Below are 27,566 nucleotides of genomic sequence, written 5' to 3' on the forward strand. Positions count from 1 at the left end.
ACTAGAAAAAATAGATCACTTTTGGGTGAAATATTGTCAAAATTAGAGTGTGAATTGTTGAGTTTTGGCCGGAAACATGTTTTGTAAGGTCAGAGTGACCTTGACATTTGACCACCAAATTCTAATCAGTTCTTTGTTGAGTCCAAGTGAACAGTTGTGCCAAAGTTGAAAAAAATCCCTAAAGGCATTCCTGAGAAATCACGTTCATGAGAATGGGACGTATATATGAACAGACAAAGCCGAAAACATAATGCCTCTGGCCTCAACTATCATTGGTGCCAAGGCATAAAAATGTAAAATAATTGGTTATCTTATCAATATTGACCATTAGAAGCAGGTAAAATTGGCATCGGCTGTAAAATATTCATAACGTGCACCCCTAGTGTTTTGTGTTGATGCAATATAACTCTAAGACAGTGTTAAAGAGACCTCAGTCAAAAGAAATAGAAACATTTTAGAACAAGAATCAATAGACTGCCTGGATACAGAACATGTTTACATCCGTGGGTTAAACACACATTTCAAATTATTTTTTTAAAGACATTTTTTGGGGGAATTTTGCCTTTAATGGACAGGACAGGTAAGTGTGAGAGGGGGAGAGAGAGAGAGGGGGGATGACATGCAGCAAAGGGCCACAGGCTGGATTCGAACCCGGGCCGCTGCAGCAACAGTCTTGTACATGGGACACCTGCTTTACCCACTAAGCCACCAATGCCCTACATTTCAAACTATATTGGTTAGGCATTAACTAGGCCTGTTACTAAAAAAAACCCTTTAAATGTTTGTTTACACACATTATGTCACTGTTTTCTTTAACTGATGAATCGTGGCTTATAAAATGTCAAAAACAACAAATGGCTGACACAAAGTCCTCAAACACTAAGTGGTTATTTCAGATATTTCATTTTGTCTGATCAATGGACCCAAAAACCCAAAGCTATTCATTATATTCAGAAAACCTCACTTTTCACATCTGAGAACCAGAAAAATGTTATGAGAATTGGTTCTTACCAATGGTTGGCCCCAGCCCAAACTCACTGATCATGGAGAAGCCATACAGCTGCAGCACAAAGAGAAAGCATAAACACACATTCATAATTCACATGTCTAAAGACATTAGCAGCAGCCTGTTACATTCAGCTGAAGTGCAAAGAGCATATCTGGATTTTGTTTTTTTAATTATCAGAAACTAGAAAATATGCCTGGTCTTCTTTGTGTATATCATAAACAACAGATGCTGTGTAACCTGGCAGTGTTCTAGTTCAAACAAAGACACACATTTGGCTTGCTTAAAGTGGCACACAGCAGGGGGAGCTGATGCAAAAAGAGGCACAAACACTTTCAGCAGGCTCCTGATCTATTTATCAATCATTTCTGTTCCCGGCTGGTGTCTATCATGCTACTTGCCACAGAATAGTGAAATAGACCTAATGAAGAAGTGCTAGAAGTCACTGAGCCAGATGTCTTGACTCTGACTTTGGACTGTGGATGAGCGTAGCAGTGCAGTGGAAACTTACTGTGGGAGCAGCCAGCAGCAGCATGACTGCACAGGTGGTGGCTCTCTTCCCCAGTTTATCAGATATCACTCCTGCCAAGATCCCACCTGTGGGTTCATACATGCACAAAAAAAGAGAGAGCCAATGAGCCAGGATAATGTCTTTCATACTAACCATAATGCACAGAACTAAATTCTAAGTAAGTGACAGTGAGTGGAGTAAGTGAGTGTGGGAAGAAAAATCACATGCCCGCCTGCCTGCCCGCGCCCACACACACACACACGCACACACAAAGGATACAAGGAAAATGTAAACAAAAGCACCTACCCACTATTCCTCCCACATCAAACAGGGTGGAGAGATCTCCAGCCTTCTTGGCATCTAGATGAGCTGTGACAAACACAGACACACACACAGACACACAGACACACAGACACACACACACAAAGAAACACAATTAATTTACTGTTTGTGACACAGTCTTCTGTCTGACACATGAGCGGTGGTAGTAAAATGTGAGGGTTGGTCTGCCTTCACACTATACGGCACAATAACAATGTGACATTACTCAGGCAGCCACAGAGAGCTGACAGGCTGAGGTACTGCGTCATCTTGGTGATCATATTACAAATAATGTTGCAATACTGTATAAAGATGCTAAGTGAAAGGCCTGCTTAACTCTGTCTCCACATTAGTTCAAGTCTTGATGATGGGTATTTCAGGGGGACCTACTATGCTTTTCCATATTTTGTGTCCTATTTTGTGTTGTGAAGTATGTTCAAAATCAACATGGCCAAAGTTTCGAGTAAAGAGGTAAAAACCTCTGGTTTCCTTCCGTTTTGAACACTCCCTTTCCAATCGACTTAAGTATGATGTCATAATGTGCCGGATCTACTGCAGTCACGCTGCTTCAAGTGTTTACATTATGTAGCCTACACTGCTGCATGTAGCTACATGCTAACGTCAGGGAAACATGTAATCTTGGTTGCCGATGTTGCAAATTTCCTCCCAATTTTAGATCAGATTCCTGCTGGAACATGTCCTGGAGTAAAAGCCAAAATATAGCGCCCTTTCTTTTTATTAAGTGAAGATTTGTTTCAAACCTAGAACTGGATTTGAATGACAGTCCTATAACAATGCCCCTAGCACAAAGCCAGCTCTACAAAGAAACTGATTTCCACTTTGGTGTGGAGGAACCTGACTGGCTGACTGTTCAAATCTATGGAACTTTCTTTGTCTTATGGAGGGGATCTCCGAGTTTCCAAAGATACCTAAAAACAGTGCATTCAGAAAATATTCTGATCCCCCTCACTTTTGTCACTTTTGTTATGTTGCAGCCTGATGCTCCAATCATTTAAATTCATTTTTTCCCACATTAATCTACACTTAGTACCCCATAATGACAAAGTGAAAATAGAATTTTAGAATTTTTTGCAAATTTATTAAAAAGGAAAAACTGAAATATCACATTGGCCTAAGTATTCAGACCCTTTGCAACAACAAATTCCGCTCAGGTGCCTCTCAATGCTGCACTGAACCTTCCCAAGAGCATAGTGGTCTCCACAATTCTTAAATGGAAGACAGAAGGACAACCATCACTGCAGCCTTCCACCAATCTGGGCTTCATGGCAGAGTGGCTAGACGGAAGCTTCTCCTCAGTGCAAAACACATGAAAGCCCGCTTGGAGTTTGCTAAGAAGCACCTGAAGGACTCTCACACTGTGAGAAACAAGATTCTCTGGTCTGATGAAACCAAAATTGAACTGTTTGGCCTCAATTCTAAACGTTATGTCCGGAGGAAACCAGGCACAGCTCATCATCTACCCAATACCATCCCAACAGTGAAACATGGTGGTGGCAGCATCATGCTGTGGGGGTGTTTTTCTGCAGCAGGAACTGAGAGACTGGTCAGGATTGAGGGAAGACGGAGCAAAGTACAGAGAGATCCTCAATGAAAATCTGTTCCACAGTGCTCAGGACCTCAGACTCGGCTGAAGATTCACCTTCAAACAAGACAATTACCTTACATAACACAGGAGTGGCTTTGAGACAACTCTGTGAATGTTCTGGAGTGGCTCAGCCAAAGCCCTGACTTGAACTCTATTGAACATCTCTGGAGAGACCTGAAAATGGCTGTCCACCGACGGTCCCCATCCAACCTGATTGGGCTTGAAAGGATTTCCAAAGAAGAATGGCTGAAAATCCCCCAATCCAGATGTGCAAAGCTTGTTGCGTCATACCCAAAAAGGTTAGAGGCTGTAATTGCTGCAAAACGTGCTTCAACTAAGCACTGAGTAAAGGGTCTGAATACTTATGCCAATGTGACATTTCAGTTTTTCCTTTTTAATAAATTTGCAAACATTTCTAAAATTCTATTTTCACTTTGTCATTATGGGGTACTGAGTGTAGATTAATGTGGAAAAAGATGAATTTAAGTGATTGTAGCATCAGGCTGCAACATAACAAAAGTGAAAAAAGTGAGGGGGGTCTGAATACTTTCTGAATGCACTGTAGGTCACATTGAATTTTGGGGCACGATGCATGTGTGATCTGGAAAATTAAAGTTTATGCAGCTCTAAAAACAGGGCACCCTGGGTTTAAATATGTCCTTGATGTTCAATGCCACAAGCAGATACAGAATAGTATGCTATTGTTTAGTCTTGAACATCAAGGATTCTATGGAATAATCATATGTTGACATTTTTCTAGTTCATTAGTTAGAATTCTATGGAGAATCAGACTAACCAGAAGGACATTACTGGTTGTAGCTGTGTTTGGTCCTCACCTGCTTTGGTGATGTAGAGTGGCAGCCAGAAGAGGAAGGTGTAGCTGACCAGCTTGGCAAACAGCAGACACAAAGAGAACTCGACCACTCCCTGCACACACAAACAGCATGCATTAATATGAGGTTGTTGGTAGAGAAGATGTTCTTTGACTAAGTGATACCTGTCTCACTCAACCTCTGATCTTATGGACCCTAACTGATACAGAGGCACACACATCTGTCAGAATATGTTACCACAACATATTTTAGAGACCACTGACATTTGGAACAGCAGAGAATCTTTTCATAGACTCGAGGGTTTAACCAGAGTGGGTCTGAAACCCATTTTACATGAACCTGATTGGCATCGATCAGCAGACAAAGAAGCTGGTAGAGACAAAAAACAGAGCTAAAATAGAGTGAAAAATGGACTTACATTCATCAGGCCGCCAGAAACTCGACATAACTTAGCAGGTGATATGTTAATGATGTGTTCACCGCTGCTCCCAAAAATCAGTTGTTGCAGGATTTAAGTAACAGCACATCTGTGATGTCCAGAGACTAGATCTCATTAACTGACTTTGTGATGCTCAGTAAGATCAGCGGGGGAAACAGAAGAAGCTCTGCCTTGCAATACTCAGGATGGCCCTAAAGTGCATTAGCTTGGACCATGGTCCATGATGGGAAGTAGGAAAGCTGAGGTCTCATTTATAACTGTCGCGTACGCACAAATTGTCGCCTAAAAGAGGTGTATGCCACTTCTTATGCAAAAGTTGGAATTTATAAAAACAAACCAGTAACAGTAACTCCGACCTATGTGTATGAATATATTGGAGACAGGAACGCAGAAGTTGAACTGAAGGAAGCAGTGTTACCTTGCTTGTGCTAGTGAACCATAGCTATTCCATAAGCACCTTTCAGTTAATAATGATAATAATAATAATAATGCATTTTATTTATAGGCACCTTTCAAGACACTCAAGGTCACTTTACAAGACACAGTAACCAAAACAAGCAGCAATGTATCCAGAGATCAAACAATTCAGTAATATACAATAAAAGTTAATAAAATGACTAGACAAAATCATAATTACAAACACTAGGTAGTGTATAAAATAATAAAAGCATCATCAGTATGTGTGTCTCTATTAAATCAGACTGAGTATGCCAGCTTGAAAAGGTGTGTTCAGAAGGGATTTGAAAGTGGAAAGGGAGTCAATATTGCGAATGTCGTGAGGGAGAGAGTTCCAGAGGTGGGGATCAGAGCAGCTGAAGGCTCTAGAACCCATGGTAGACAGGCTGGCAGATGGTGATATGAGTTGGAGTGCAGAAGAGGATCTTAGAGTACGGGAGGGTGTGTAGATATGGAGGAATTCTGACAGGTAGGAAGGGGCTTGATTGTGAAGGGCCTTGAAGGTGAGAAGCAGAATCTTGAAATCAATGCGATATTTAACAGGAAGCCAGTGAAGGTGCCGGAGAACAGGAGTGATATGATCCATGGAGGGGCTTCTGGTTATGATACGGGCAGCTGAATTCTGGACCAACTGAAGTTTATGAAGACACTTGAGAGGAAGACCAAAGAGGACAGAATTGCAGTAATCAATACAGGATGTAACCAAAGAATGAATGAGGATGGCTGCGCTGTGAGGTGTAAGTGATGGGCGAAGATGGTTAATGTTTCGTAGGTGACAGTATGCAGACTGTGTCACATTATTGATGTGGCCCTCAAAGGACAATGGTCGAGGATGACACCCAGACTCTTAACCTGGATGGAGGGGATGGATGGACTTTGGAGTTGTGAAAGTTATAAAAGACATACGCCAACTAAAATCTTAAATCAACTCCCGCTTAGTATTTCATTAGCACTGTCTTACCATCACATTCGTCACCCTCGGACCACAGACCAGAGGGCCGGACTGTTTGACACTGACACATGTGCTCAGCTGTTGAAATGCTGGATGATGGCAGGATGTGGCAGGTGGCAGGATTCAAGAAAGTCTGGCTCTTTTTTATTTATTTATTTTTTTTTTTTTACCTCAACCATGTTTACTTATTAAACTATCATCATCAGTTGTAGAGATACAAGATGGCATCAAATAGCACTGCAGACCTGGGGGCCTCATTACAGAAACTTTCTAAATTTGAAATCCTATCCAATGTCATTTTAGGATGACATTTAGGATTTTTGTTATTACAGAAATATGTTTCCTGCAACATTTGGAAAAATAATCCAATCTTATCTTAGGCCATTATAGAACCATCCTATCTTGGGGATTTCACAAGTTTGGAGTCCTTAAGGTGGCACAGACCTTGTCCTAAATTTAAAGTATCTGCCAAGATTGGCCGCAGCACTGTTGTTAGGTCTGCATGGAAATGAAGATGGGAAACAATGGACATCAAAATACACTGATTAAATTTGAAATTTGAAACCATATGATGATGCTTTAAAAAAAAAAAAAAAAACTAGGGGTACCCACTAGGCAGAGCCTGGTAGAGCAGGCACCCCATGTACAAAGGCTGTGTCCCTGCCACATTGACTGAGGGTTCAATTCAAACCAGCGGCCCTTTGCTGCATGTCATTCCCTCTCTCTCCTTCCCCCTTTCACACTATAACTCTCCTGTCAAATAAATAAGGCAAAAAGCCCACGCCCCCCAAAAATTTAATTAGAATTAATCATTCATTTAAATAATTGAGAAGAAAACTTAACAAAAAGGTGGGGTTACCTCTCCTTCACCAATATAAGTTCCTTCAACTCCTTATAGCTAAACTTTTAAGGCACATCTTTTTTGTCAATGATAGCTAGCTAGCTATCCAGGTATGACAGGAGAAGTGCCAATTGAAGAATCAAATTTACAGTTACAGTTAGGATTTCTTAAGATAAGACAGGAGGTGTGAGATTGGACAAGACACAGCCATGGGTTTAGTAATTGCTTCTGTAATAGGGAGATGGGATTTTTCCTATTTTTGAAACTTAAATTAAGATGAGCAGTTAGGATATTTTTCTGTAATTAGGCCCCAAAGCATCAATAGTTTCCAATAATATCTATCTATTACTGTGCATATATCACCAAGTGCAATTTCAGTTTTTGTGTGTAAAATGGCTACAGGGTACACTGCTGTGCTGTCACTGGAGACACTTCTGTGGCTGCTACACACACACTGCTTTCTCCAGTCATTAGCAAAGTCTGGAAGTAAAGCCACTGTCAGCTCTTACACAATCATTACATTCCCTATCCTTATATGATTCCTAATCATAATGCAGGCCAAGTTCACCACAATGAAGTTACATAAATAAACAGTGTTCACCTATTAAACTTATATCTTAAAATGATATCCCAGGGTTGGGGATACAATGAATAAACAAATGAACAGATTTTTTATTATTGTGTCATGTAAACAGTTATGCCCAGCCTGCATGGGCTTACAAGACACCATAAAATCAAAATAATAAAGGACCTGAGCCCAATGTGCGTATTCTCAGACAACATTAAAAGGAAGGAAAATGGAGCAAAGCAACAAAAGCTCTGTACATAATCAGAACATTACTGTGCAAGACCAAGTTCATGGATCACTCAGTGAGGCATTTACTGGCTGGCACTGAAAAAAAAATAAAATAATAATTTAACAAACTTTCTTGCCTTCTTTTCCAGGCTTTTGCCACAAAACTGGCAACATTAAACACATAAAAATTGAACATCTGAGCACCAGGAGAGTCAGGGATTAGACGAGCCATTTCATGTCATAGTTTGCGCAGTATAAAAGAAAATGGGACTCACAAACTTCTGCTTTATATGCACATATATGTCCTTAATTTTGGAACTGTCAGAATATTCTGGAACCATTTCTCTTCAGATTTCAGTAACAGCTTCTTCTTAATAGAATTGACATTGCAGCACAAGTCACTTCTGTAAATACATACTATGTCCACCTTCTTAAAAAATTTAACAAAGCTCTTTTGCCCATGGATAACGGTGGGATTTACTCCACATAAACACCTTCCTATTTATTCTGCCCTCTGCTATTTTAATTAGACAGTTCCACAGTGAGATCATTTCACATTTTCATTGCACCAGTCCTGGTACACAGCCCATGTTTACCTGAATTGCTGAAACAGAAACAAATCTATGAACCCCCGGCAAACATTGTACAGCTCTATTCTGTATCGTGTCAGCAGTTAGCATATCCCTGCAACATAGTTTAATATAGGGGAGATATATGCATCATAAAGTTAAATATACTGTATGTAACCAAGACTTCTACATATTTTCAGTTTGTTGATAATTATTCCTTCATACAATACAAGACAATACAACTGATTGTTGCAACCATTTTGCAAGGTGTGAGGACATCAGTCTGAATGCTGTAAACAGAAATGCTCTAGTGTCTTTCAGTTGTTGCCATTTATCACAGTAAAGGACCATTGTTTAGCAGGCTCATCATCAGCGTTAATGAGGTGCTTTGCACTGACCATTTATAGTTGAGGGCAAGATATGAGGCTGATTCATGGATGGACAATTCCAAGTTGATTTAGGATTTATAAAAGGAAATTGTGCACTTGCAGGGATAATCACGGTTTTAAAGTATATAAAAGATTTCTAAATCAGAATATTTCTTGCACATGCAATTTTTGGCCTCTGTGCACACATATATTTTTCTCTACACACTGTTTATAAATGAGGTCCCAGATGTTTTTAATGATGGATTTGTGTGTGTCTGTGTGTGCATGTCACTGACTGGTATGCGTAGAGCTCCCATGAAGCTGATGGCGGACGGCTCTGATTCTCTCTTTACCACCACGACCGGCTGTGTGGGGACACACACACTGTCCCGGGGCAACAGCAGCTCTGTGTCGTAGCTCTGACAGAGAGATGGAGGGAGGGAGAAGCAAGGCGATGATCAGAGGCTGCAGGTGTAACTGTACTACAACCCCGTTCACCTACTAACTGAACAGTAAATAGAAGTTCACAGCACCTTTGGGTAAGGTTTTACATGTTTTAGGTGGTTTTTAACCCAAATCAATTGAGTTGATGGAGAAACTTAAAGAGGCAACAAATAGCATTTTTTCCTAAATATATCATTATGAAAATAATGTGGGCTGCACAGGGTAGTGGCCACAGTAAAATCAGACTATCAGCATTTACATAGGTTACTTAGTGGCTTTGCAATCTTTGCAATAAGCTTCTGCCATCGGGCGCGAAATTTCGCGGAAAAAATCTGCTTTATGGCAGGAAACGCGTCATGTATTGCGAAACTGGTTGGTCAGCCAATCAGGGACTGGAGCTGGTCCTTATGAGGAGTTGGACATGAGATAGTTGAGTCACAAGCACAATGGCAGACGGACAAAGTTTGGAAACAAGTGAAAAACGGCCTAGCAAAAGAAAACGAGCTCCTCTGTCTGAGGAGGCAAAGGAGAGTGATAAAAGAAGAGGAAAAACAAGAGTAAACCTCAGTCAGGCGATGTCCAGCTAGCTTTCTTTCTAATGGATCAGTAAGTTACACGGCTAAATGTTAGCTAGACAAGAGAGGACTGTACTGTACTGGCTGCTAGTTAATTCCTAGCTGGCCAGCATCGCAAATCGCAGCAACCAGGGACCGGGTAGCGAGTGTTGGTCGGCTGACATCCTTGTTGCCATTCTACGGCAGCCCTCAGACGGGAGTTATTTTTCAACAGTCACTGGCTCACTATACATTATCCCTTACGTGTCTACTGTTGTTTGTACTGATACTGTACATCTTGGTATAATTTACTGTGAGTTGTTTGTACTGGTACTGTGCATTCTGTTATAATTATTTGCATTACTATTTGTTTTTTCTTTAGATAAATCTGATAATTGTTGCTCAGTCTCTTTACTCATTTATTTAGTATAGTGTCCACCTTCTCATTCTACATTAGATAGAGGTATAGTGGTGGCTTTACAGCCTACATTTTGATTATCTCTGATCCCCACAGTCAATTTGGTCGTTGCGACAGTGTGAGCAACACCAAGCTAAAAAAAACAAATCCTATCTGTTGCCTCTTTAAGGATAATTGGAATGGTGACCTCTGACACATTGTGTGACAATAAATGAAAGAGCAGAACAGAGGTGACTTTGCCAAACTGTAATTTGAAGTGTAATAAAAGATTCTCTTATCTAACTGAGTAACCAATTACTGACAATTGTGGTCAGCAATTTACATACACTTGTAAAAAACATGCTTATCGTGGTAGTCTTGTGTTTTCAATAGCTTCTAAAACTTTCTATTTTTACATACTATGTCACAAGGAAACGTTCAATAAATTGGTTCTTTAATGAATTCATGATGGATTTTCTGAAAATGTGACCAATATGCAGGGTCAAAAATATACATATATCAATACCTATATTTAAGTAACTGTCCCTTGGCCATTTTCCTCTCAATCTGGCACTTTTTGTAGCCATCTTTAAGTTCCCAACAAGCTGCTGGTTAAATATTTGACCACTTCTCTGGAAAGAATCAGTGAAGTTCAAGTAATTCACTGGCTTTTTGACACAGTCTTTCTTTTCAGTACAGGCCACGTGTTCTCAATGGGGTTTAAGTCAGGACTTTGTTACTACTTTTGATGAATGTTTTTGATCACTGTCATGCTGAAATACCCAACTGTGTCTCCTTCTGGCTGATGATTTGAGGTTTTCCTGAGGAATTTTGAAGTAATCCTTCATTATTCCATTCTGTTCCACTGGCAGCAGAACAGGCCCAGAGCATAATACTACCACCACCATGCTTAATTGTAGGTATGGTGTTCTAGAGATAAAGGCCTGACCCTCTCTCCTTTAAACATATTTATGGTCATTGTGGCCAAAAAGCTCATTTTTTGTTTCATCTGACTACAGAACTTTCCGCTAAAAGGCTTCCTTCTTGCGTGGCAGCCTCTCAGCCCATAGTGATGCAAAACATGCTTGACTGAGAACAATGACACCCGTGTTCCAGCAGTTTGTAATTCATTGCAGACCTGCTTTTTGGTGGTTCTTGGTTGTCTCCTGACCACCCTGACCAATTTTCTCTCAGCTGCAGGTGATAGCTTGTGTTTTCTTCCTGATGGTGGCAATGACACAACTGTGCCATGCACTTTACACATACAAACAATTGTTTGCACGGTTGATCTTGGGACCTATAGCTGCTTTGAAATGGATCCAAGTGACTTTCCTGACTTGTCTTAATCAATGATCTACTTTTTCAGAAACACGCTGAGCTCCTTTGACTTTTCCATTGTAGTGTTTGTGGCTGAAACTGAGTGTATCAAACAAGCCCTATTCAATTCAGAGATGTCACCAGCTGTATCAATCATCAATCATAATCATTCACAGGAAGTTAGGAAGTCATGTCACAAAGCAAATTTGTTTGACACAACTTTCTACATCACCAAAATTGATAATTCAGATTGCTGTATGTGTATCTTTGACCCAGCAGATTTGGTCACATTTCCAGGAGAACCATAATAATTTCACTAAAGAACCAAATTTGATTAACCTTTTTTTTTGACAAAATAGTACATGTTCCAGTCATAAAATCACAGATAATGACTTGTAGAAGTTATTAGAAACTCATGACAGCCATAGCAAACATGTAAACTTTTGACCCCAACTGTAAACACTGAATACAAGCATTAATCTAGACTTTTGTGTGACGGATGGGCAGTGTTTGCCATATAGACCAGTGCTTTCAAGGTCCAGTGTGTAGGATTTATGGGCATATATTAGCAGAACCTTAATATAATATCTATAACAATGTTTTCATGAGGGTATAATCACCTTAAACTAAAAATTGTTGTGTTTTTGTCTGTATCTACAAATGGAGTCTGGATTACAATGACATGTTTAAATGCAATTTACTACAGTGCTGGGAGGAAGAAAAAAAAATTTCATACTCTATTGCTGTCAATGATTTTAAGAGTTCTTCTGGTTATTTCTTGTTTTCATATATGATAAGATAACTGTTAATGTAATAAGGTAGCTCTTCGACTGAATCCAAAATGTCACATTTATTGATCATGTTTTCAATGGACTGCAAACTGCAATCAGATAGTTAAACTGTTTAATTCGTCTAATCTCTGAGGCTGGTTTGGCCACTTGTCTGTGGGACTTAGATTAATATGCTCAAAAACAATAACAGATGCAATTTCAAAGGAGCTCTACACGCCACAGAGAGCACTAATATAGAAGTAAATAACTATTTAGCATGTAAAGCAAGCCCCCAGGCAAAGTACTAGGCTTTAAAGCCAATTTTTGCAATGGACAAAACTGAGAGTTATAACTTACGGGTAAATCACGTGTTGCCATTGGCAAAATTAATTAATTTTATCCTCATTCAAGTCAGCGGAAGCATAACGACCACCCTCAGTTTGCCCCCAGGTTAACACTATTAGCTCTGTTGCTGTTAGCACTGTTTGCACTGTTATCCACGTTGAGAGCTGTGTGCAGCCAGCCCTGGCCCAGACTCTGAATCATAGATATGCTTTAAATGTCGCATAGGTCTCCTTAACTGACAATAAAAATGTCTCTGGGTAAAACTACATTTTTCCAATCAGTTTCTTGCTTTAAGTACTGGGCTCAAACGTGAACACCATTTACTGGTTTAGTTATTCCACTTGACAGATTTTTTCCTAATCATGTTTTTCTCTGTGCTCTTCTGCCTGGTTGAATGTATGTGGGACTCAACTGGAAAAAGGTGATGTGACATACTGCTGTGCACCAATCAGGATTCAGCAACACTTGAATCAGAATCTGATGACTGTGTGTGTGTGTGTGTGTGTGTGTGTGTGTGTGTGTGTGTGTTTGGTCACATCTGATTAAACCTACACAGTCCTGACAAAGCATATTAGCTCAGTTTTTGAGCGTTAAACTCTTAATAAATAAATAATACCCTAAATACCCTTTTTAAACTTTAACTGTTGCTTATGTCCTCAATAATATATAATGTTAAAGTGAAAAAAATATTTAAACACATTTTCAGGGGTTTTAAAGTTGTGCATAGCTGAAAAATGTTTATACAACAGTAGGATCACATGTACAATACACACTGCATGATCATACACCCAGTGACACACACCTGGGTTTTGTTGTCCTTGTACTGCAGATACACCCCAGTGTGTCCATTTACACCACTCCAACTCTTGGCTGGAACCTGCTTGAGGAGGGAAAAAATTATATTATTGTTCACACATGTTTCACTTAATTTTTTTGTTCATCTCTTATACTTTGACATCCCTACTCTGTCTGCGGTTCCAAATCCATTGTTTCTTTCTGAAGACAAATCTTTAAAAACACTGCATAAATATACAGTACAGGCCAAAAGTTTGGACACACCTTCTCATTCAATGCGTTTTCTTTATTTTCATGACTATTTACATTGTAGATTCTCACTGAAGGCATCAAAACTATGAATGAACACATGTGGAGTTATGTACTTAACAAAAAAAGGTGAAATAACTGAAAACATGTTTTATATTCTAGTTTCTTCAAAATAGCCACCCTTTGCTCTCATTACTGCTTTGCACACTCTTGGCATTCTCTCCATGAGCTTCAAGAGGTAGTCACCTGAAATGGTTTTCCAACAGTCTTGAAGGAGTTCCCAGAGGTGTTTAGCACTTGTTGGCCCCTTTGCCTTCACTCTGCGGTCCAGCTCACCCCAAACCATCTCGATTGGGTTCAGGTCCGGTGACTGTGGAGGCCAGGTCATCTGCCGCAGCACTCCATCACTCTCCTTCTTGGTCAAATAGCCCTTACACAGCCTGGAGGTGTGTTTGGGGTCATTGTCCTGTTGAAAAATAAATGATCGTCCAACTAAACGCAAACCGGATGGGATGGCATGTCGCTGCAGGATGCTGTGGTAGCCATGCTGGTTCAGTGTGCCTTCAATTTTGAATAAATCCCCAACAGTGTCACCAGCAAAACACCCCCACACCATCACACCTCCTCCTCCATGCTTCACAGTGGGAACCAGGCATGTGGAATCCATCCGTTCACCTTTTCTGCGTCTCACAAAGACACAGCGGTTGGAACCAAAGATCTCAAATTTGGACTCATCAGACCAAAGCAGAGATTTCCACTGGTCTAATGTCCATTCCTTGTGTTTCTTGGCCCAAACAAATCTCTTCTGCTTGTTGCCTCTCCTTAGCAGTGGTTTCCTAGCAGCCATTTGACCATGAAGGCCTGATTCGCGCAGTCTCCTCTTAACAGTTGTTCTAGAGATGGGTCTGCTGCTAGAACTCTGTGTGGCATTCATCTGGTCTCTGATCTGAGCTGCTGTTAACTTGCCATTTCTGAGGCTGGTGACTCGGATGAACTTATCCTCAGAAGCAGAGGTGACTCTTGGTCTTCCTTTCCTGGGTCGGTCCTCATGTGTGCCAGTTTCGTTGTAGCGCTTGATGGTTTTTGCGACTCCACTTGGGGACACATTTAAAGTTTTTGCAATTTTCCGGACTGACTGACCTTCATTTCTTAAAGTAATGATGGCCACTCGTTTTTCTTTAGTTAGCTGATTGGTTCTTGCCATAATATGAATTTTAACAGTTGTCCAATAGGGCTGTCGGCTGTGTATTAACCTGACTTCTGCACAACACAACTGATGGTCCCAACCCCATTGGTAAAGCAAGAAATTCCACTAATTAACCCTGATAAGGCACACCTGTGAAGTGGAAACCATTTCAGGTGACTACCTCTTGAAGCTCATGGAGAGAATGCCAAGAGTGTGCAAAGCAGTAATGAGAGCAAAGGGTGGCTATTTTGAAGAAACTAGAATATAAAACATGTTTTCAGTTATTTCACCTTTTTTTGTTAAGTACATAACTCCACATGTGTTCATTCATAGTTTTGATGCCTTCAGTGAGAATCTACAATGTAAATAGTCATGAAAATAAAGAAAACGCATTGAATGAGAAGGTGTGTCCAAACTTTTGGCCTGTACTGTATAGTTTCATTTCTTTAAAGGTCTTTTTATTGCACAGTCACAAAGGCATTGTAAATCTTGACAGCCGCGCATACGATTGCATGCCCATGTATGTGTGCATGTGTGAACCTACTGCTGCCACATCAGACAGCTGTTGTTTGAGAGACACACATGTGGAGACATGAGCTATGGTGATGGCTGCCATGCTTCTTGTTGAGTGCTACCATGTGTGTCCCTCAAGCTGCATTTACACTGTAGATTAAATGTTACTTTTTATTCAGAACCTCTGTATGTAAGACAGCCTCATCTCCCAGCTGCAGAGATGACTGATAAACCAATTCATGTGTATTTGTTCAATCGATCTTCAAAATAGAATCATAAGGCAGTTAGTTTTTATTATTGCATTATAAAATGTCTACTGGCTACCAAATGTTAAATAAGTCAATCAGATTCTCACTGTAAATAACTAGAAAGTCAAAAACATACAACAGATAAAAGGAAAGGAGATTGTTGTCTGTTAACCTCCAATATAAAGAAAAGATAGATAATATACAGAAGAACAGTTAGACAAACTTATTGTGCACCACTGATTTTGTCTTCACCATCATGATGGGAGGTACAGTATTAGGCATTTGCTGCTGATTCACCTGTGGGTACATTTTCAGTTTAAACTTGTCCCAAATGGGATATCTTGATAAAACACATATTTCAGATACCTTCACTGGTAACACCTGCTGTTAAGTCAGATGTTAAAACAGTATCAATAAATATGCGTGAAACTATCTGTAATCTATCTGTGATCTTTCCCTATATTCTCTTTTTCACCCACAGCATAAAGCAGATTCCCTGACCCCATGTCTGGAACATAATTCAGGGTGACAAATAAAATTGACAACACTACAGACCATCTTGTGAAGGGGTCACCACAGCCACAATAAAGCTATCAATGAGTTAAAGCAAATGTCATCCAGGGGTGCAAATTGAGGGGGTCAATGACCCCTTCCCTACTTCCAATCCTCCTATTTCTGGCATTTGCATTTGTGGTGCCCCATAGTGGTCAAATTTGTGAAAACTTTCCTGGTACCTAAGTTTGATACACGGAACTATAGTGTGTTTACACCCTGTGCAGAGGGATACACCGGTGAGCAACAGCTGCAGCTGGCTCTGGGACAGGTATGCTAGGTTACTCGGTAAAAGCAAACAAAGAGACGACACGGACGATATTACTCACTCGACTGAAAGCTGTCCATCAGCTCCTGCAGGCCTGGGGCGTTTTTTCCAGTTTATCTTAGGAACATGAAAAAATGTTTCAATCACGCTAGGATTAGTGATTGCTGCAAAGTTTTCACTCCTTGTGATGCACTCTCTGCGGCGGTTTTCCTCCTGATGATGTATCTCCCCAACAATGATAGCACCGAATCCCATTCTGTGCAGCAAAATGATTCCACCTCCGTAGGCATAGGTTGGCAAGCCCCGCAGCTACACCACCAATCCTCCCCTGACCTCCGTCTCCCCTCGGCCTCTTGTGTTCCGCCGCTTCGGAGGATTCAGCCTTTCTTCTCACCTGCTCAGCATCCAACACCTGGAGTTCCTAATCTGTATACTCCGGCTCAAACAGGTATGGCTCTGGATCTGTGTCCGCTACAAGAAACTCTTCAAAATCGCGTTCAAAGTCGTCCATTGCAGCTACTATAGTCTGGAGATATTGTTAGGCTAAATAAACAACTGAGTTTTGTTTACAGGCTACATCTGTGCCCGTGCCTGCTCACCGGTGTATCCCTCCGCGGATCACAGTGCAGGACACAAACACACTATAGTTCCGTGTATCAAACTTCTTCTAAAATGACTAAAAAGGACTCTCGTTTTTCCAATTAATGTTTAAACGTTTATTTTAAATGCATGTGCAGAAATGCCAGCTTCAGGGTTTCTGTAACGTTTATTTGTTCACTTTTACTGTAGGCTACCGAACTCCTATAGACTTCAATTGTATTCGCTAAGCTAAGCCGCAATGCTAACCGCTGAGGCCCAACCACTGGACGTACCGACACAAAAAAAAGATATCGATCATGTTGTCTCAATATGAAAATGATAGAGAAAGGGCATAACTCCCAAATCGTCTGAGTAGTCCTTTAAGACATTGCTTGCAAGGTTTGTGATGATTGGCCCAAAAGCTGTGGAGTCATTTGCTGAGCCACGCCCCCTTTAAAGTTCTTTGGTAAATATTAATATCAATAACAGTTAAAGCGTTGGTGATAAAATTCTGTAAAAAAAAAAAAAAATCGCACATCATTCTGCTGGTCTCAGGTATATTGTCAAATATTTTGGTGACATTTGGTTAAAATGAGATGAAATACAAAATGTGGTGCATACAGAACAAATTACAACAAGATAATAATATCACTGTGAGCTAAGTGTTAAACAGACCTGAACACCATTTCAAACGTGACATCTAGTATCCAAAGAATGTTTTTGGCAATGGTGGTTGCATTTAGATGAAGACTTTTGGAGTATAGATGTTAATTAATTTTGCATATTCTCAAAAATATAGAGATATGGACTTCTGAATTGACTTTAGGCTGCATCAAGTTTTGTCACAATTCAGTGGATGTGCTGAAAAAATTTCAGCTGTGTAGGACACACTGGTGATTTATCATGATTTTCTGAAGTATGGAATGTGAAATGTCTTGAAATTTAGATTTAATGTAATAAGCCGCACCCCCTTTAAGCAATCATTTTCAAATTTTGTGCATCAACTGAGACATGACCCTGGATGATGCAAACCAAGTATCGTACAAATATCTCTAGCTGATTTTGAGATATCAACTATTTGCATGTGTAGTGCCCCCTGTTGGTCGATTTGAATCAAACTTTCAGGGTATGATCCAGATACGTATGTCGCTATTTCCTACAAGTTTTGTGACAATTGGCTCAATGGTTAAGGAGTAAACTCCATTAATGTGCTGAGCCACACCCCCTCTAATGTTCATTGGTCAATATCATCAAAAAGCAACGACACACAAAAAGTTGTTGATAACTTTTAAAGAGCTTCATCTTATAAGGATTCAAAGAATGTTTGGTACAATTCCAACCGGCGCCTTAGGACAAGATGTCAAGTGTTTTTCAAAAAATTCAATATGGTGGAAAATCTAGTGGGCGGACCTTCACCTGAACATGTGTGTCCAATATAAAGTCAATCTGACATACGGTGCGAGGGTGGTGGCCTTTGAAAACAAAATTTCGTCAAACCTTAATTATAGCAACTCATCTGGCCTAATGGTATTATATTTCTTGAGCACCTTTTGCATACAACTTCCAATCATAGGTCTCTATGATGTACCATCTCATGGGAATTTGCAAACACATTTTTGAATAATAACAATAATAATAATGATAATAACTATTAAAGCTGCAAGCAGCGATGAATGGGCCCTCGCACCTTCACGCAACTCAGGGGTGATGGCAGGACACAGACGTACTTCCTGTTTCTTGTAGGTGGTGCTATGTCTATGACTGAAAATTGTCACATAGATGTGTCCAGGGTGGGACTATTATCAAACATGTGAAGTGTGGTGCAGATTGGACCATTTACTCCAAAGTTATACCAATTTTGTGTTTCATCGCGAGACATTAAAATCTGACGCCATGCCACAGCCACACCATTCAATCCTGACCCTTAAAGGCCCATTTATGCTCAATGTTAAATACGGATCCGGATACAGAGGGAGCCTTCTGTCCGTGCTCCGCGTTCATTTCGTCTGTATTTCTGCACCTTTCCATAAAGCTTACGGATACGGGCCAAACGGAGCAGTACCACCGGGAACCGTGGGGGCAGTGTTGCTGTCACTACCCGATACGTAGCTCTAGTGAGACACGAAGAAGAAATAACAATTCAATTTCTCTCATCGGCAGTACTAGAGAAAAGAATTCTCCGTCCTCCAGTCGCGATGTATTTAACAGCCTCACCGACCACCGCCTCCTACAACGCTGCCTCTGTTTTTGTCTTTTATGTAAGAGGTACATTATCAATATCTCCTCCACAGTCGCTATCTTTGTTTTTGAGTTTGTTGTTGTCATAAACTTTTGACGCTGGGCTGCCTCCTGGTGGATGTATTGGTTAACATCCATGCCAACGTAAAGGGCGCATGGAAGTATGTAGGCAGTGACGGTAACATCGTTTGAAACGGACGTATACATTTTCGTAGGTAAAGGGAGCATAAATGGGCCTTAAGAATGCACTAATGATATGTCTGATTTTGTACATCAAATATAAACAACATGTAAATTTCACGTAAATCAAAAGATTAATATCTCAAAAGACATATTTCCTGTTGCCAGTAGGTGGCGTTACGTGTAATACTGAATATTGGCAAATAGATGTGTTCAGGGCGGGACTGTCATCAATCCTGTGAAGTTTGGGGAAGATTGGACTATGTATGCTGGAGTTACAAACCACTTCCTGTTTATGGCGACACATGAAAGTTTAACGCCTTGCCACAGTCACATGGTTTGACGAAAACTCAAGCCTGTAATAACTTTTCTTCTTCAAGGTCTTTCAGTGGGACAGACCAATGTTTGAATATTTCATTAATTTAAGAGCCCTGGAAATGGCCAAAAAAGCACTAAAGTGGCACAAGTAAATTCAAAATGGCAGACTTCCTGTTTGGTTTGGAGCATGGCTCCAACAGGCTTTTTTGTACGTCTCAGAGTGTTACATGTGCCTACCAAGTTTCATACATGCAGGTGAAACCAGCTTTGGGGTCTGCTTTGTCGAAATTTTGGAGTTGGCACTGTTGAGCTATCTTGGCATATCAAAACACATAAATGATAACACAACAGAAAAGGCAGAAAGACAACAGAATTTGCGACTCCTAATGTGTGTGCCACATTTGGTGAGTTTTCAAGCATCCCTTGTCCCTTAAAAACTACTTAGTGTTTTATGGCGAATAAACTGCCAAGGGACTCCGAATGTGAATTAGCATTGCACTAACTTCAGCACATTTACTCTGTTTTTACTGTTGTTCATTAATGTGCATTGTCCCTTTTAAATAAATTAGAAAAAAAAAAAAAAAAGAGGTTGCCAAGGTGAAAGCGTTTGATGAAAACTCAAAAACTTCATTTTTGAGTATCATCAATGTCTTAGGACTATTTATCAGCAAATTTGAGGTGGGTCTGAATAATCTGCTAGAAGAGGGACATCAAAGAATGAAAACAGTAATTTTCTGTTGCCAGTTGGTGGCACTATGACAGTGACTCAAAATTCTTCTGTAGATGTGTTCAAGGCTGGACTGTTATCATATGTCTTAAGTTTTGGAAAGATATGCCCACGTAGAGTAAAGTTACAGCAATGTTTATCATCACGGCAAAATATCGAAATTCGTCGCCAGGCCATGGCCACGCCCTGTGATGAAAACTCACAGTTTACACAATAAAGCATCACCAAGGTCTTGTGTTTTTGAGGTGGACCTGGTCAACTCTGTAGGAGGTGTACATCAAAGTGTAAAACATGACATTTCATGTTGCCAGTAGGGGGCGCTATATTCATCACTAATTATTGACATGTAGATGTGTTCAGGGCGGGACTGTCATCAATCCTGTGAAGTTTGGACCATGTATGCTGGAGTTATAAACTACTTCCTGTTTTGTGGCGAGACCCCTAAGTTAGACGCCTTGCCACAGTCACACAGTTTGACGAAAAGTCAAGCCTGTAATAACTTTTCTTCTTCAAGGTCTTCCGGTGGGACAGACCAAGGTTTGAAGTTGATCGGATAAAATCTCTAGGAGGAGTTCGTTAATTTATGAGCCCTGGAAATGGCCAAAAATGCACAGTAAATTCAAAATGGCCGACTTCCTATTGGGTTTGGAGTATGGCTCCAAGAGGCTTTTTAGTATGCCCTGGACTGCAACATGTGTCTACCAAGTTTCATACAAGTAGGTGAAAGCAGCTTCGGGGGCTGCATCGTCGAAATTTTGTAGGGGGCGCTACTGAGCCATTTTGTGACACCCCTCAACCATACCCATATCAAATGTAGATTTTCGCCAGTTTACATAAGTGTGCAAAGTTTCATGAGTTTTTGAGTACCCTAAACCTCAAAAATGCACTTCTTTTTGGAGGAAAAAAATTCCTTGCATTTCAATAGGGTCCTCGCACTGCTTGGTGCTCGGACCCTAATAAAACAGGACAAAAACATTAGGGTTTCAGCCCTTCAGGCTTGAACCCCTAATAACATGGCAACAACAATCATTTATCGTCTCTGTTATATGGAGGTTGGGTAAGGGACTCCTGGTTCTCATAGTTTTACACATTTGTGGACATTTACAGCCACTTCTTCTTTGAGTTCAATTAATCAATCAATCAATCAATTTTATTTATAAAGCCCAATATTACAAATCACAATTTGCCTAAGAGGGCTTTACAGCATACGACATCCCTCTGTCCTTTGGACCCTCACAGCGGATAACAGAAAGAGTTAGCTGCTAACTGCTTCTAGCTGGTTTTAAAAACCCTGGCGGTGGGTGACACACTTAACACATTGCCACAATGTCACACTCATCCCATCTATGGTCCTGTCCTGCCGGCTGTCCTTTTTATACGGACATCGAATTTGGTGCTATCACTATCTCCGCTGCTGGCTCAACGGCAAAATAACCCTGTCTCCCCATTCTGCAATCACACCTTTTATACAAAACGGCCAATACGAAACCAAATACAATTCACGCCTTGAACAGGCAGTGAAAAAGGGGTTATGTAAGCACCTAGCAAAATACTCAAAACAGCTTCTGTGGTAGTTCCCACTGCAATTGTTGTCACCAAGACCACATTGACCACACATGATGAGATGCACACAGGCTCACAAGGTGGAAACAATACCTGCTGTCATGATTGTTATTGCGGCTGATAAAAATCTAAATACAAAGAAAAAAGCAACTGTCTTTCTACTTACTGAAAAAAGAAACAAGAAAAACTCTCTGTACTCACACTCTTGCCCGGAGACGTATTTTGAGCATACATGCTTTTCACGTCATTTGGATCTGGAGAGGGGAAAAAGATGTCATAACGTTACTATGATACTCGTCCATTTACGGCTGCGAAGTCCTGCAAAGAGCTGCTGCTGTTTGTCAGCAAGCTACCAAACTAGAAAAAAAAACAAAAAAAACACAGAGCAGGCTGTCTTAACTTACCACTCTGACAGCTAGTTAGAGTTCTTTCTTTACATAATTAAACATGTTTTTTCAGCAAGCCAGATACCTTTGTAAAAACCATGAGTGAATGAATTAATGTAGTAAATGGAAACTTACTTTACTAAGGAAGAAAGAGCCAATTAATGTGTGCACTTGTTTGTAAGTGTATTAATTGCACAAGACACTCAAGACTTAATACTCAATAAGAAACAAATCTAGCCAGTTGGTAAAATATAAACATATCGCTGCCCTCCAACCAATGGGGGGGCTGCACTCACGCTCAATGAGGAAGAGGAAGCAGACGATGCCCATGAAAGCAATAATGAGCCCTGGTACAATGAAGGACAGGCCCCAGTTGGAGGAGACCCAGTAGCCTGCGATCAGAGAGCCCAGGATGTTTCCCACTGAGGTGTGAGAGTTCCACAACCCCATGATGAGTCCACGCCTGACAGAAAGACACACACATCCACATCCAGGTGTTAGTGACTTTCAGAGGCAGCAAGTTCTCCCTCAATCTCTTCTTTGCTGGACATACAGTACAGGCCAAAAGTTTGGACACACCTTCTCATTCAATGCGTTTTCTTTATTTTCATGACTATTTACATTGTAGATTCTCACTGAAGGCATCAAAACTATGAATGAACACATGTGGAGTTATGTACTTAACAAAAAAAGGTGAAATAACTGAAAACATGTTTTATATTCTAGTTTCTTCAAAATAGCCACCCTTTGCTCTCATTACTGCTTTGCACACTCTTGGCATTCTCTCCATGAGCTTCAAGAGGTAGTCACCTGAAATGGTTTTCCAACAGTCTTGAAGGAGTTCCCAGAGGTGTTTAGCACTTGTTGGCCCCTTTGCCTTCACTCTGCGGTCCAGCTCACCCCAAACCATCTCGATTGGGTTCAGGTCCGGTGACTGTGGAGGCCAGGTCATCTGCCGCAGCACTCCATCACTCTCCTTCTTGGTCAAATAGCCCTTACACAGCCTGGAGGTGTGTTTGGGGTCATTGTCCTGTTGAAAAATAAATGATCGTCCAACTAAACGCAAACCGGATGGGATAGCATGTCGCTGCAGGATGCTGTGGTAGCCATGCTGGTTCAGTGTGCCTTCAATTTTGAATAAATCCCCAACAGTGTCACCAGCAAAACACCCCCACACCATCACACCTCCTCCTCCATGCTTCACAGTGGGAACCAGGCATGTGGAATCCATCCGTTCACCTTTTCTGCGTCTCACAAAGACACGGCGGTTGGAACCAAAGATCTCAAATTTGGACTCATCAGACCAAAGCACAGATTTCCACTGGTCTAATGTCCATTCCTTGTGTTTCTTGGCCCAAACAAATCTCTTCTGCTTGTTGCCTCTCCTTAGCAGTGGTTTCCTAGCAGCTATTTGACCATGAAGGCCTGATTGGCGCAGTCTCCTCTTAACAGTTGTTCTAGAGATGGGTCTGCTGCTAGAACTCTGTGTGGCATTCATCTGGTCTCTGATCTGAGCTGCTGTTAACTTGCCATTTCTGAGGCTGATGACTCAGATGAACTTATCCTCAGAAGCAGAGGTGACTCTTGGTCTTCCTTTCCTGGGTCGGTCCTCATGTGTGCCAGTTTCGTTGTAGCGCTTGATGGTTTTTGCGACTCCACTTGGGGACACATTTAAAGTTTTTGCAATTTTCCGGACTGACTGACCTTCATTTCTTAAAGTAATGATGGCCACTTGTTTTTCTTTAGTTAGCTGATTGGTTCTTGCCATAATATGAATTTTAACAGTTGTCCAATAGGGCTGTCGGCTGTGTATTAACCTGACTTCTGCACAACACAACTGATGGTCCCAACCCCATTGATAAAGCAAGAAATTCCACTAATTAACCCTGATAAGGCACACCTGTGAAGTGGAAACCATTTCAGGTGACTACCTCTTGAAGCTCATGGAGAGAATGCCAAGAGTGTGCAAAGCAGTAATCAGAGCAAAGGGTGGCTATTTTGAAGAAACTAGAATATAAAACATGTTTTCAGTTATTTCACCTTTTTTTGTTAAGTACATAACTCCACATGTGTTCATTCATAGTTTTGATGGCTTCAGTGAGAATCTACAATGTAAATAGTCATGAAAATAAAGAAAACGCATTGAATGAGAAGGTGTGTCCAAACTTTTGGCCTGTACTGTATATCTTCCTGTGTGCTAAACTTAGTCAGTTCATTCCTCTCAAAGGCAAATGCATCACACCTCCACTTACTGAAATACTGCACATTCTCCATATTCGCCAAAATGTGTATGAACACTTTTTAAGTCACTGGAAAAAAGAAATCCAAACTTGTTTCCTACATTACAATGAATAAGAAGCATTCTACAGAGAAAACATTTCCCCAACAACCAACACTGCAGTCCACTAAATATAAAAAAAACACTAAGAGGGTGCAGTTGTACAGTAAAAGGCAAATGTTTCTCATCAGAAACAGTAAACTGAACAGTCCTTCAACAGCACTATGTACCGTTTCTACTGTTTCTCTGCACTCAGTCAGACTTTCCCAAGTGCTGGATATCATGTCAAAGTAGACAGAAAATGTTTTTTGAGTTAAATCAGAAATGCACCTTTAGCCTTGAGCTGGGGTACAGACACAGTGTCAACAAATTGTTGTTCACAAACCAATTATTAGCAGTGGTATTGAAGAACAAGGATCATACATTAGATTACATTTACCTGCTGAGTATTTGTTTGGTGTCTCATTCAACAAGCCAAGGTGCAACGTAAGACATTCTCATGTCTGCAGGTCATTGGCAGAAAGCTAATGTAGGCTGTGGTTCAAATTCTGTGGCTCTTTTCTGTGTCTGTCATTGCGGTCTTGTTGTTAGACAGTGTCACTGTCAGCTGATAACAGAATAGTAATGGTCTTTATTTTAAGCTAATACTTTAAAAACAATGTTGAGCACTGAGCCCTGAAATAACAAACAAAAGGCACCCAAAGCACTTAACAAAAATGCAACTCAATGACATACTACTTACTTACTTCATACTCAAAGGAAAATATTGTACTACTACATTTATCTGACAGAGACATGTTACTGCACAGTCAGATTTTAATCACAGAATATCCTACTATTAAATGGAGAAACCTCCGTCCCTGCGTCTGTCATCATCCGTTTTCCTCCTCACTGCTTTGACCTATTTCTCTGAACTTGCACATAGGCTTTCATCTTGGTCATGTACAGACAGCCACGATGCCCTTTTTGCATTTTTCCCACATTTCTACTGTTTATATTCGCATTTTTTCCACTACTTAGCAGCGCGAGTTGCGCATGCGCGGAGAACACCTGCACTCGGACCACAGTTTATGGCTGGGACATGCAATTGCAAGCACCAACACTTGCTGAAGACTAAGGTTATTATTTTACTGAACAAACGTGCGTCTGTGTACACGCATCTGTGTCTGTGTGCGCGAGCCAGCCATTACGTATTTTCACTTTACTGAAATTAGCCTACAAACATTACAAACTAAACATTGCGCTGTGCACTTTGCACTGTTTCTTTCATTCTTTCTCAGTGTTGCGTGTGTATGTGTGTACCTGTGTGCCCGCACACGGCCCCACGCATGCGCGTGCCTCCGTGCCGTCAGCCAAAACTATGCTCAACGTATTTTGCCATAAAGCATGTTTCTAAATACAGTGTGCATTGGTTTGACACGGCCTGCGCACGCACGTGCCTCCATGCCGTCAGCCAAAACTATGCTCCACGTATTTTGCCATAAAGCACGTTTCTAAATACAGTGTGCATTGTTTGTCTTACATTAATATTTATTACACAGTGCATTTACAGTGCTCTCATTTTGCATCTCCTCTAATATACTGTTTTTGATTTCTTATTCCTCTATACATAACTCATCCCCGGGTATGGACTACCAACAATTAAAACATGATGCCTTATTATTCAATATACTATCCTTGATTGGGTGTTAAGTAAATGTAATTACATTGTCCTGATAATGCCTCTCTTTCTTTCTTTTTTTTTTTTTTTTAACTGTGTGGTATTATGCCTCAAAAAGCCTGTCAAGTTTCTATTACAGTTTACATCTATGTCTGTGAAAACATGGATGCGTCACACACATTTTCCCCCCGGCAGCACAGATCTGTACAACATTAGTGTAACCAATTCAGGATCTGACCAAATGTCTCCCCTTCTGTTCCCCAGATATGACGTTAAGTAATGGCCAGAAAACCGTTTTTGCAGAACATTCTGACATTACAGTGAAGTTGACCTTTGGGATCTAAAATGTCATCACTTTATCATTATATCCAACTAGACATTTGTGTAAAATTATGTCATGATTGTCAATGAAATCCTGAATTATAGCCAAAAACATGTTTCGTGAGGTCACAGTGGCCTTGGCTTTTCACTTTCGACCACCAAATTCGAACCAGTTAATCCTGGAGTCCAAAAAGATATTTGTGCCAAATTTGAAGAAATTCCCTCACGGTGATCATGAGGTATCGCATTCACAAGAATGCGACAGATGAGGTCACAGTGACCTTGACTTTTGACCATCAAAATCTGATCAGTTCATTGTTAAGTCCAAGTGAACATTTGTGCAAATTTATAGAACTCCGTCAAAGCACTCATGAGATATCACGTTCATGAGAATGGGATGGATGGACTGATGGCTGGATGGGCAAGTGGACAGATGGACAACCCAAAAATATAATGCCTTCGGCCATGGTTATCACTGGTGCGGAGGCATAAAAAGTTTTAAGCAGAACCTCTACCAAGTCCAGAAACAACATTCCCGGTTAGATTAAGGGTGAGAGGTAAAGATGCTCTTTGCCTGGGGCTCCCACATCAGTATATTCACAATAAATCCACCCCTGAGAAACACACTCTTCGTGGCTACTCACTAGGGCTGTCAAAAAAAATTCGAAGTTCGAAATGTATTCGAATATATATATATTTTTTTATAAGTTCGAACCTAAATTTGATAATTCAAATATCATTAATAATTAATTAATACTATTAATAATGTTGTATATCACGGCGAATCATGCTCATACACGTATATTTACGTTCATAACGTTCATTTCCAGCCCCTATAGTAGGCCTACGTCAATCAAGCGCGCCAACTTTGGGGGCTCAAACCAAAAACATTCGTTATTATATATTAATAGGAAAGGTGAAAATGGCGACAGTTGAGGGGGAGGAGTTGGTCCCATTAGAGCAGCAGAAGTTCTGTGTGG

General features: G+C 40.6%; 1 protein-coding gene across 7 annotated transcripts in view; it reads right to left on the reverse strand.

The window, feature by feature from the left end:
- Window positions 1-27,566, reverse strand: part of slc37a1 (solute carrier family 37 member 1) — a 105,310-nt gene that overhangs the window by 15,717 nt on the left and 62,027 nt on the right. For 6 of the 7 annotated variants that reach the window (XM_078174271.1, XM_078174272.1, XM_033617346.2 and 3 more), the window contains 8 exons: window positions 22,624-22,790; window positions 22,143-22,195; window positions 13,328-13,402; window positions 8,995-9,117; window positions 4,281-4,371; window positions 1,824-1,886; window positions 1,518-1,603; window positions 1,012-1,060 (listed from right to left, as the gene is read on the reverse strand). In XM_078174271.1, the coding sequence (XP_078030397.1) occupies window positions 1,012-1,060; window positions 1,518-1,603; window positions 1,824-1,886; window positions 4,281-4,371; window positions 8,995-9,117; window positions 13,328-13,402; window positions 22,143-22,195; window positions 22,624-22,790 (707 nt within the window). Of the gene's footprint in view, window positions 1-1,011; window positions 1,061-1,517; window positions 1,604-1,823; window positions 1,887-4,280; window positions 5,822-8,994; window positions 9,118-13,327; window positions 13,403-22,142; window positions 22,196-22,623; window positions 22,791-27,566 lie in introns of those variants that run through there. The other variant, XM_033617348.2, reaches the window with a different exon arrangement.

Source organism: Epinephelus lanceolatus, chromosome 14, assembly GCF_041903045.1.
Source record: "Epinephelus lanceolatus isolate andai-2023 chromosome 14, ASM4190304v1, whole genome shotgun sequence".
NCBI classification, from domain to species: domain Eukaryota; kingdom Metazoa; phylum Chordata; class Actinopteri; order Perciformes; family Serranidae; genus Epinephelus; species Epinephelus lanceolatus.